Source organism: Gymnodraco acuticeps, unplaced genomic scaffold (genome assembly GCF_902827175.1).
Source record: "Gymnodraco acuticeps unplaced genomic scaffold, fGymAcu1.1, whole genome shotgun sequence".
NCBI classification, from domain to species: domain Eukaryota; kingdom Metazoa; phylum Chordata; class Actinopteri; order Perciformes; family Bathydraconidae; genus Gymnodraco; species Gymnodraco acuticeps.
This window is the reverse complement of record NW_022990940.1, coordinates 3697242-3708931: the sequence shown is the minus strand read 5'-3', so window position 1 is coordinate 3708931 and position 11690 is coordinate 3697242. Positions and strand designations below refer to the sequence as shown.

Sequence of the window (11690 nt, the reverse complement as noted above, 5' to 3'; positions counted from 1 at the left end):
AGTGCCTTACTCTCATCAGGCCTGTTGCTGATGTCCACCCTCTCGCCACCTTGGAGGGCAGTTGACCACAATGCAGGAAACCTTGAGAGACTGCTTCTGGTGGGTAGTGTAAGAAAACCAAAGATTTAGTATGTCCACAGGGGGCTGGGAGGCCAGGGGGTATTACTACTGCTGATGTTTTGTTTTTTTTGTCATCAGAGTTGCCTCCGCTTCACAGAGGAAGGAAAAAAAGAAAGAAACATGAATGCCCACCATTTGAGAAATGAATTTATCGAAGTCGCTGTCTTTTTCCCCATTAGTAAGTGTTTAGTTCAGCGTTTTAAATAATTGCGTTACCAGGAATGATATTTAAAATACATTTGGGAGTCAATGAGGCGGGAAAGTGCCTACATGTTTTGCTGATGACACCCGGGCCATTTGGAAGACATCAAAGTAGAGAGGAGGTAGCCCAGATGCATATTATAAACTCATTATGTATATCATTTAAAAGGATGTACTCCAGCAGCAAAAACAATATTCCTAGTCTCTCTCTGGTAATGTGTGTTTTCAAAGTTGAAACTCTTACTCGCCTTCAGTTTAATGTGGCATCTATTACCAAACTGTAACATAAAATAAATGACCTTGATTTCCATACCAGAACAGTCGTTAAGGTATAGATGAGATGCAGCGATGCTTCCGTGTTTTCAAATGGGAAAGAAGGTAAACCTCTTCACAAATATCGTATTCTTCTTCACCTGCAGTGCAGACCTTGTTTTGCACGGAGCTTTCAGGCACCTTGATGGATTCACAGAGGTGGATAAACACACATGAAAACGTGTTTGATTTTAGATATTGTGCATCCATTATAGCACATTTTAATGGATAGAGATATATGAGCAAGTTAATCATTCTCAAACGACTTAAAGGCAATCCTTCCAAGCCATGAAAATCTTTCCTTGGTGTCTAGAAAGCTAAAAGATGGAATGGGATTTTGCTACTGGATGGAACTTCTAGCATTGGAAAATGACGGCCCATCACTCATATGAGATGTTTGTCAGATGCCTAGTGAGTAGGCTTAAGAGGCTTAATTATGCGCCGTCCCTCCGCCATCAGAACACTACACGTGGGGCAGAGTGACACAGCGGTTGCCAGTCATTCAGCCTAATGTTCTAATGCAGGGAGCCATGTGGATACATCAAATCCATTAAGGCTCTTGAACGGAAAAAACACTGAGCAGAAAAATACATTTTGCAAACACATACTCACATGGGCTTACAGGCCATTCTTATTTGCCCTTGTCAGGACATCAAAAGTTGTCTGCTGCTTTTCATTATTTATATAAGTTCAATATTGAACATATGCTAGGAATGGTAAGGGTGAATCCAACTACCTGACCCTTAATATTGCCAATTTCTGGAATAGGCTGTATGTTTTTAAGTATAAAATCTATAAATATAAAGTTAGCTATGTTTTTTTATGTAGAAACACTCCTCCCATTTGCTGGTTATTGAAGTTATGTCAAATATGATAGTGTGATTTAATAATTTGTTCTATCACATCCCAAACAGCAAGTATTGTGTGTTTATTAAACTACTTTGACACTTGCAGCCTGACAGGGACCCTTCATGGCTGTAACTTTGTCTGAGGCAAATAGAAGAGGCTCGAGTGTCTACATGTGAGACATAAAAATAGCACAACTTGTCACACTGCAGGGGAGGGTCTCATACCGAACACCAAAACAACTCTTTGAACCGACCCTGTGAACAGCCGGCAGGCACATAGTGGACATTAGACAGAGAGAAAGGAACAACAGAGACAGAGAGAGAGACAGGCCTTTATAGCCAGCTCTCTCACTTAACTTTTCACACTTTTATTCGTAAGAATAGATTTTAAGCATGTCTCAAGGCAGCTTTGTCTTCACATCTACGGCCTTGCGCTCTCTCGAACTTGATGAGGACATGCTGGCGAGACACAAGCACAAAAAGCAGCTGGCTACCCATCACTTCAATAGCTATATGCTGCAGAAGGAAATCAGGGAGAGGACACTGCTGAGGACCACCATGCCACCAGCAATCTGCCACGACCTGGTCATCCAGAACGCTCTTTACACGGGAGACCTGCAGGCTATGCAGCAACTCTTTCCTAGAGGATCCTCAACAAACCTCATCATTGAGCCACAGGGAGGGGACATGCGCTGGGTCTCCGCAGGGGAAGGTAGGATACAACATACAGTATGTCCTCATTAGATATTGATCCAGGAATGTATATAGCAGAGCTAGATAGATTCATTGTATTCCCTGGAGATGAGCTGCCACAATTAACTGATGTGAGAGACTTTCACATGTGTTGTTGGGATAAGATAAAACAAGTACTTTATTGATCCTAATTTGGGAAATGTTTGCGTTGCAGCAGCATAAAAAGACAAGGCAATTTACACACTAGAAATAAAGAATCCAAAATATTTCTGAAATAGAAATAAAATAGCATTAAAAAGTTAAAAAAATATACATAGATAGAGAGAAAGTAATAGATAGAAAGTAAAGAGCTGTACCTGGTGCTTCTCACCTGGACCCAGACACACTGAAGCAATATTAATAGAAACAGAACAGAAGGCAATATTTTTAGAAACACATAAACAGAGAGAGAGTTTGATTTAAATGTGGCCTATTGCTGAATACAGGACATAAAATACCATTTAATATAAGATGTTACAAATGATAATTTGTCATAAAAAAGTTTTTCCCTTAAACTTTTTGGGTGCAAGAGGTCAATGCTCTGACTTCAGTGAATTAGCTTAATCAGTATAGGCAGGTGACATGTAACACACCAGTCATTGGCTCCCATGCCTTCACTGTCAACGTTTACTGGGTCAAGTTGAATATCACATATCAACCACCCTGAAATAGCCCTATCTGCGCAAACAACCTGCATAAACGTGTTTTTCCTTCTGGAGAACCCAGCCTGTCAAAAAAGTTTAAAACAATCTATTTAGTACCAGTATGGCTTACATAGCACCTAAAGTGAGATGGCACAAACCCAAGAAGTACCGCAACGACGTGATAGCCACATCCAGGGCCTCGGGTTGTGTCCTGCAGTTTTGGAACTCTTTGCTTGTGGGTGATGAGCTGACCGTTTTCAGCATCTTGGACGACGACGAGTATGTGTACCTTATTGATGCCGTTTATGACACCAGCAACATAGAAGAATGGAAGAACTTCAGATTTAACTACAGAGGACTGAGTAGGTTATGTTGTAACTTTGTTGATATACCAAACTGTCTACAGTTATGCAAAAAAAGTCTTGCTTTTATTGAGCATACCAGGGGCTTTTAGTGAGTATTGAAAAGAGTCAAGCAGTTACTGAACATGTTATGATATAAAGTGCTTCATTGTAAAAAAACACCCTTGAATGTCTGCAGTAATGAAGGGTTGGGCACAACGTTGGCATCACATTGTACTCTCTGTTGGCAGGACTATGGTCACTGACTTATGAGCAGGAGCTGACCACACCGCTTCACATCACAGCTGGCAGAGGCTTCTCAGAGTGCCTGAGACTGCTGCTGCAGCGGGGGGCCAATGTGGACTTGGCCCCAGGGGGCACCACCGCCCTGCACGAGTCCTGTGAGAACTGCCAGCCCGAGTGCACCAAACTGCTGCTGATCCATGGAGCCAACGCCAACGCTGTCACTGAAGACGGCCTCATGCCTTTGCACTTCTGCACAAGTCCTGAATCCTTTGAGTGAGTAAAGAAGAACAAAAGTGGAACCAAATGAAACAGAATGTCAGTAATGACACAACTTAAACTTGGCATTTTCTAACATCAGCCGTAATAAGCTACTGGCTGGACCAGACTTGATGCAAAGGCTCTGAATGCTAACGAATCAATTTAACTTTTTTAAAAGGAAGACTGTTATTTTAGATCAGTAAACCGATAATCGATTGCTTATCAGTAGCAGATATTGAAAAACACTTGTGGCCTTATTACTCCAAAAGCATTTCATATTTTTTCAATTCAGGATTACTGTCTTGTATGTATAAATGATCGCATCACTTTTATATAAAATAAAGTGTTTCATATTATCCGGTTTGAAATCTTTTGGAACATCACATTTAGAACACGTGTTTAAATAGTTCTAATAATAAGACTGTGAGTCAGACAAAAAGGATGGAGACCTCTGATCCAGTGTTTACATGGATCAGAGGTCAAGCTTCTGTTCTTCTGTCTGTAGATGTGCCAAGTACCTCCTTCAGTACGGAGCAGCTATTAATGGTCGCACCGTGGATGAAGACGACACTCCCTTGCACGTGGCAGCCAGTAACAGCCTCACAGACCACACTGAGCTCTACCTGCGCTATGGAGCTGCTGTGGACAAACAGAACAGTGAGGGTCTCACACCTCTGAACGCTGCTTGTTCACAACCCCAGGAGCTGCAGGAGCTTGAAAGTTACCTCAAGGTTTGCCAGATGCTGCTGGGGGCCGGGGCCAACGTCCAGACCAAGGATCAGGACAAACACAGTCCTCTGCATATGGCCTGTAAGAATGTAAACCCAGACATAGTGGATCTGCTGCTGGCTCATGGTGCCTGCGTTAATGACATGGACTACGGGGGGGAAGCTCCCATGCACAACATCCTGAAGGTGGTGTGCTACAAGGTGTCCCATCACCCCGAGAGGATCGTCCGGGCTCTGCTCAACCACGGCTCTATCCGGGTGTGGCCTGGAGCTCTGCCAATGGTAGGAAATTAAATATGTGATGTTAAAATACTATACATAGAATGTTTGCACATTAATTCAGCAATCCAGATCGGTTCGTAGGAGTATGTATTTACAGCATGAACCAATTTTTCATCAAGGTGTCTCATTTTGCATAATTAGCACTATAACTGCACATGTAACACCTTGAGAAAGAAGCACTAAAACTGTTCCTTGAAATATTCCAGACTTCACAACTTCACATTCAAATCATTCCCATTTCATGACACAACATGAAGTGTTGCACTCTCTGCGGGAAACAGACTACAACCATCAGTGAACCCACGTGCACTAGACAAAATGCCTGGTTCCTAATTAGGCAAGTGTTAATAGGAGATTAATTAGCACTAATTGCATAATTTCCAGTTAAACCCCTGGAGGGAAGACCAATCTGTTCATTTCACAAGTGTTTAATTACTTTATTTCTTCAGTTCTATGGAGTCACAAGCTCGCTCATGAACTTAAATGATGATTATCTGAATCTATCCTCTGTGTTGTGGTGTTTCTTTGAAGGTTTTGAAGCACTGCTGTGGATCTCCACGCACCATCGAGGTTCTTCTGAATGCCTACAGTAGGCTCAAAGTCAACGACACCTGGGTCGAGGCTGTGTCACCGGAGGTGTTAAAGGCAAGCTTACGAAATAATAAACTCAAGAGTTGAATTCAACCAGAGTGGGTGTTTTAGGACAAATGTTTTTATGTTTTCTAAATTTCAGATCTTCAAATATTTTCCTTTTTCTTTACTTTAATTTATTAATAATATTTACTGGGACTACTAGGCAGCACCATTTAAATTAATGCATACAAATAAATAAATATCCTCTAATAGTTTGACAGCTCATTTATATATTTTCAGGGTTATGAGAAACTCTGAAGTATGGAAGGCCTTTAGGTACAACATTCATTTACAAAAGGGTTATAAATGTATCAAAACATGCTGAAAACAAATGTGCAGGTTACAGGGTTATTATAGCTGTAGAGAGTATGAGCAATATTTAATATTCAAAAATGCTCTAATCCACAGGAGAACATTACAAATGGTAGATGACTTGTTTACTAATTTGTATTAATATGAAGCGCTGCCATGCCATGATTTGCTCTAAATTGTGACAAATAATATAATAATATGTGATCTCAGGGTAATTTGTGTTTTTTTTTTATCACACAGGAGCACAAAGAGTTTTATGAGTCCGTCTTCTCTTTGGAGCGGAGCCCTCGCTCCCTGCAGCACTTGGCCCGCTGCAGGATCAGGAGCTTCCTGGAGCTCCGGGTGCACAAAGTGGTCCCTGAACTGGACCTGCCCACCTTCATCAAGAACTACCTGCTGCTGGAGTACAGAGACCATGTCCACTGAGAACACTGTGTGTGTGTGTGTGTGTGTGTGTGTGTGTGTGTGTGTGTGTGTGTGTGTGTGTGTGTGTGTGTGTGTGTGTGTGTAGCCAGGGGCGGTTCTAGGGGGCAGTGCCCCCCAACACTGACTTTGGACCCCCCCCCTGTGGCCCCCCTGAAAATGAAAAGAAAAAAAGAAAAAGTTTATGATTAAACGATTTCTTGGCTGACGGAATAGGCGGAACTAACGCTATTTGTCATTCTAGTCAGACCCATTAGAGCGTAAAAACTGTAACTATAAGTATCTGAAATAAATATGTGTACTGAAACAAATGCCAATAACTGTATTGCATTTTTTTCTTATGCGCAATTACTTCATACTGTTTTTGTCTTTTTCGTCCTGCATTTATTGTGCCCCCCTCAGAAAATAACTGGCCCCAGCCTGGCCCCCCCAGTCAAATTGGTCTAGAACCGCCACTGTAGTGTAGCCTCTGTTAGACAGAGTCCTGGTGAGGATTGAGTGCTGTTGAATGTGAGGAAGAAGCAGCTGTTAAAGGGTTAAAAGTGTAGCACTGGCAGTACACTCAAATAAAAAATACATTTTATGATACACATTTCTTGTAGAAGCAGCTGCTTTTCCTGTGACTTTTATTTCAGTTACACGTTTGACCTCAAGAGGGAGCTATAGGCTAGAGTTGTTATATACAATGCAGGTATGCAATAATGTGTTTTTTATTTTATAATTTTACGTTTTTTGTACTCGTGCACATAGTTAATAGGCTCAGATGGTTGTATTTGTATGCCTGATGATTATCATGGTTTGATGTTAATGCACATAATGGTGATGATGTTGTGTTGAGTATTGCCTTAAAAATATTTGCATATACATAAGTATTCCCACCGTTGTTGTTGTTGTTGTTGTTGTTGTTGTTGTTGTTGCCATTAGGTATTTTATATCACAAATAGACTTAGTGTAAAAATGAAATACTCCACCATGACCGTGTAATATTGTCATTGATGTTTGTATTATTTCATTTTGTCGAACATTTATCTTTCTTCTCCTTAGTTTGCTGCTGAGTTTCGTTTTTCCATACCCTTTTTTAATATCGATACTAAAAAAATACCTTTAATAAAAAAGTATTGAGCTTTTGTTTTCAAGCCACACTTTGAAAATATAAGTTAACGTTTAAAATGTAAAAAAGTTGAAACTACAATAAATCGTTTTTTATATCAATTTGATTGTGTGCTTTTATCAAGAAGTTCCGATTAACTTATTCTTGTTTAACCTGGTCAAATGATTTAGAAGAGAAATATAATAACATTAGTCATTTTCTTGAAAAAAAGTTAAATTGAAAGGATCATTATGACCACAAATATCTGCAGAATTAATAAAATTAATATACCTTGTATGGAGAAGAAAGGGAAGCGACATATTTATTAGTGTCATTTAAAATATATAGTGTTTTGACAAAAAAAAAAGCCTTATTCTCTTATATTGTATAAAACGTTTAGATTTAAAAAGCCAAATATGTATACAAAAAAAAACAATTCTAATCTTAATATACATTTTGAATTGTCATACCACCAGAGTTTCTCTCATAAGAAAGGCAGAGGATGTCAGGAAATGGTTTCAATAGATCAAAGAGGGGTGCTGCTGAAGTCACTTGCAATTATAAGAATTAGCCTGGCCTGCTAATCAGAGCCGGTGATATGTTTATGTCCTCGTGCAATCAGACGACCAGTTGGAGAGCCCGGCTCCCTGGACTCAATAGGGCTAATCATCATCAGTTCCTATTGCCATTTAAAGGTGAAATGATCTGCGATTAAATCATGCTTTAAGAAAAAAGTGTTTTTTTTACATGCATTTTTTATCAGGGATGAATTACAACTAGAATGTGTGTTTTATTTAAATTATTAAAACACTTTGAGGAGGATTTAGTTGACATTTAATCGGTAAAGACGTTAAATGTTTACAATTCACAGCTTTTTTTAATAAATGCCCCTTGAGTTCAGACAAATCACTCAGATTTGACTTTGGCCACTATGTGTCCACACTGCAGTTGACCTCGCATAAACGCCTTTTATCTGGATCTAATTTCGCGCAGAGTATCTCTCTCAAGGGAACAATTGTTGCAGCACTTCTCTTTTTCTGAAGCCAAACGCATTGTTTTTATCCGCGGAGAATAGGGCAGAGAGCGGAGAAACATCTGCCTCTCCTCCCTCCTGACTCTGATGCCCATCGGCCCCCAATATCCCAACAAAAGCCACCGTTGTTTTACGCTGTCCCTTAAATCCAGAGTAATTACTTATCATCAATCAAAATTAATAATAGCTGATTGGGTTGGTGTGGTCAACGATTATAGAAGGGGAAGGGCCGGAACAGTCTCTCACACCGTTTTGCAGTCAATGGTGAACCTGGCAAAAAGGGAGGGAGGGCCTTTTTTAGGGGGGGGCGACCCGTCTATTTGGTCTCCACTGGGAAACTACCGCCTCTCAAGACGGCCAAAAAGTCAGAGGCTGAATAAGGAAATGAAGCGTAATTTGAGGAAGATGGATGAGCCCCCAGGGAAACTCCCCCTTTTCATTCCCCTTGTATTGCAGATGATAACCAATGCGCTCCGCAGAGGGGCGGAGGGAGGAGTTGCAGAGAGGTAGGCTAGATAGAGAGAGGGAGCGTGTGTTTATGTCTCAGTGTGACAAATAAGAGGGAAAAGGGTAGCGGTGGGGCTCACAACAAAGCGGCCGACCCACTGATAGAGACCCGGAGCAGCAGCCACTCTCCCAGGGATGACAACACGGCACCGGATCTACTGAACGTTTTACGCCGTGGGAAAAGGACACCTAGCTTTCAAGTTTTCCACCAAATAAAGAAAAGTGTTTTCCTGCAACATGCAGAGACCAGGCGGCCAAGCGACGGCGTTTTCAATCGATTCCCTCATAGGGACTCACCATCCCAGACCGGGACACCTGCTCTACACGGGCTACCCTATGTTCATGCCGTACAGACCTCTGATGATCCCACAAGCTTTATCCCACTCGTCTTTAACTGGGTTACCTCCACTGGCGCCTTTGGCTTCTTTTGCGGGACGGCTCACCAACACCTTCTGTGCCAGTTTGGGACCGGGGGTGCCCTCCATGGTGGCGCTCACCACGACCATGCCAAGTTTCTCGGATCCTCCGGACAGTTTCTACCCCCCACAGGAGCTCCCAGGTCCCCGTTTAAGCGCAGCCGACCCCGGGTCCAGGAGGCAGGAGAGTCCGCACTCTGACGAGCTGCACAGCCGGGACAAGGGCTCCGACATGATCAACTTCTCAGAAACTTTTCAAACAATATCAGGTAAGCTTGGCCTCTTGACTTATTTATGGAATAACTTACTATGCGTAAAAACTATTTGAAACAGAGATTGGTGGCCTATAGTGAGTGTGTTTAGTCTCAGAGGTGCTGTCAAATGGATAAAACCAATCTCAATCCGTTTTAGAATATATTAATGAAACCACATTTAATAAAGCCAAAATGCATGGGGTGCAACCTGATGATAGCTAATGTCATTCTAGATAGGCCTACAGCTATTATTATTGGAATTATTTCTTAATTGTTCTTTATAATATTACTGTACGAATTATAGTGAATCACTAATCAAATTTGAGCAAAAAGTTCAATATAATTGTTTGTTGTTAGGGAGATTAAAACTCGATTTTTGCTAGTTGCAGTACAAACGTACAGAAGAACAACTGAGTTTTCAAACACAGGACAGATGTAATGATCTTATATTAGTCCAGTTAGTGTTGCATTAATGTTTATTGTACAAAATTACAATTATTAGGAATGTTTTCAACAATTTGGCTGTACATTTTTATCTCCAACAGTTTATCACAACTCAATGAGCACTCTTCACTGTTGGCTTACAAACTTAAGAACAAGTAGGCTAACTAATGATTATTATCCTTTCTCTACATTTTAGGTGAGACCAAACTGTACAGCTCAGACGACGAGAAGCTGGACCTAAAGTCAGCAGACACCGCGTGCAGTGACCGCGAGGACAGCTCCGCAGACAGCGAGAACGAGAGTTTCTCCGACGGGAACAACTGTGGCTCCCTGTCCCAGAAGAGCAAACTAAAGCCCGGCTCTCAGGAGGCGCTACCGCCCGGCAGCTCGGCGGGGAAGAGCCGCAGGAGACGGACAGCTTTTACCAGCGAGCAGCTGCTGGAACTGGAAAAGGAGTTTCACTGTAAAAAGTACCTTTCTCTGACTGAGCGCTCACAGATCGCACATGCACTTAAACTGAGCGAGGTGCAGGTGAAGATCTGGTTTCAGAACCGTAGGGCCAAGTGGAAACGGATCAAAGCCGGCAACGTTAACAACCGGTCAGGAGAACCAGTGAGGAACCCCAAAATCGTGGTGCCCATCCCGGTGCACGTCAACAGGTTTGCAGTGAGGAGTCAGCACCAACAAATAGAGCAAGGGACCAGGCCATGAACTGAAAATCAAAAATATGAATGATGAAAAACACTTGCATTGACTCTATGTTCCACTGATTCGCATGAAGCACAAAAAGGAGGAGTAGGCCTATTTTGTCTGAGAGGTGAGACTGAGCAGACCGATCAACAATTTGGCAATATGCTGTCATTTTTATTTATTGCGCTGTGAATATGTAAATATAAATGGGTAAAAATTGGTACAAATGGGCACTATGAGATGAGACTGTAAAGATTTTTTAAGTATTTATATGTAGGGCCAAAATGTTCTGTTGGTTATGTGCATGTGTCCTCATTTGGTGAAGCTGACTTTTTGTTTTGTGTTTCGTACAATTTGTTGACCACATTTGCATGTAAGACGTTTTACATTTTCTGTTTGCCAACTGTAGGAACCAGCTTTGACAGCTATTTGTGATGTGAAGGAAATAATGACCAAACAAGGGACAACTGTAAAGTATATTGACCTAATAAATCGCTTTATACGAAAGTTGGAATTCAGATTGAATTATTAATGTTTGGAGGTTAGAGTAAATATGTTGTATGGGTTGTTATTATTTATTTTGCTAAAATGAAAAAAATATATATGTTGTCTTAACATGGCGATTCGTTTTTTTTTGTACATAATGCAGGGAGGCGTATTTAATGCAGTTTAAATAAAATATAATGCCTAATACTGTGTTTTAAATATTATACTAACAGTATTTCAATATAGTTTCTAATTTATGGAGGCTTTTACTGAAAAACTGTTTATCTTTGAAGAGCTTCAGCGTTGTAAGTTAATTACTCACATTTTATTGCCAACATTTTAACGTTTTCAGCATCACAATTTCATTTACACACGTGTTCGTTTTAACGTCCCTTAACGTTTCATTTTTTCTCAGAAACATCAGGACTTCAAATAGATGTGTATTTTTTTTAAACAGCGGTAGTGATGGATTCCTCTTCAGGAGGCCATGTTGTCTGACTGATGGATCCTCATTAGACTGAAATATCCACCAACACTCTGTAATGAACTTCTATCAGTCTGTGGAGAGAGAACACCAGCAGCAATTACTAATCTGATACTAAACATTTCACTTTTGGTAAAATAATTAAATATGGACTAAAAATATAAATCATAGCAATGATAAAAACGCACAGGAGGTTTACAATACAC

General features: G+C 40.9%; 2 protein-coding genes across 2 annotated transcripts; both read left to right on the top strand.

Annotated features, from left to right (window-relative positions):
• The first annotated feature begins 1778 nt into the window (after positions 1-1778).
• asb10 (ankyrin repeat and SOCS box containing 10) lies at positions 1779-6133 on the top strand. The gene is made up of 5 exons (XM_034234631.1): positions 1779-2193; positions 3450-3717; positions 4208-4712; positions 5244-5357; positions 5898-6133. The coding sequence occupies exons 1-5, from the start codon at positions 1875-1877 to the stop codon at positions 6081-6083; spliced, it is 1392 nt and encodes a 463-aa protein (XP_034090522.1). The 5' UTR covers positions 1779-1874; the 3' UTR covers positions 6084-6133.
• Positions 6134-8695: 2562 nt separating this feature from the next.
• gbx1 (gastrulation brain homeobox 1) lies at positions 8696-11021 on the top strand. Its single transcript, XM_034234596.1, has 2 exons — positions 8696-9395; positions 10021-11021. Exons 1-2 carry the CDS (start codon positions 8948-8950, stop codon positions 10533-10535), a joined length of 963 nt encoding a protein of 320 aa, XP_034090487.1. The 5' UTR covers positions 8696-8947; the 3' UTR covers positions 10536-11021.
• The last annotated feature ends 669 nt before the right edge of the window (positions 11022-11690 follow it).

Bases quoted from the DNA above. Each gene is read 5' to 3' on its own strand.
- asb10 (XM_034234631.1), top strand. From the start codon at position 1,875: ATGTCTCAAGGCAGCTTTGTCTTCACATCTACGGCCTTGCGCTCTCTC. The intron at 3,718-4,207 runs GTGAGTAAAGAA...TTCTGTCTGTAG, and splicing joins ACAAGTCCTGAATCCTTTGA to ATGTGCCAAGTACCTCCTTC. The intron at 5,358-5,897 runs GCAAGCTTACGA...TTTATCACACAG, and splicing joins TGTCACCGGAGGTGTTAAAG to GAGCACAAAGAGTTTTATGA.
- gbx1 (XM_034234596.1), top strand. From the start codon at position 8,948: ATGCAGAGACCAGGCGGCCAAGCGACGGCGTTTTCAATCGATTCCCTC. The intron at 9,396-10,020 runs GTAAGCTTGGCC...TCTACATTTTAG, and splicing joins AACTTTTCAAACAATATCAG to GTGAGACCAAACTGTACAGC.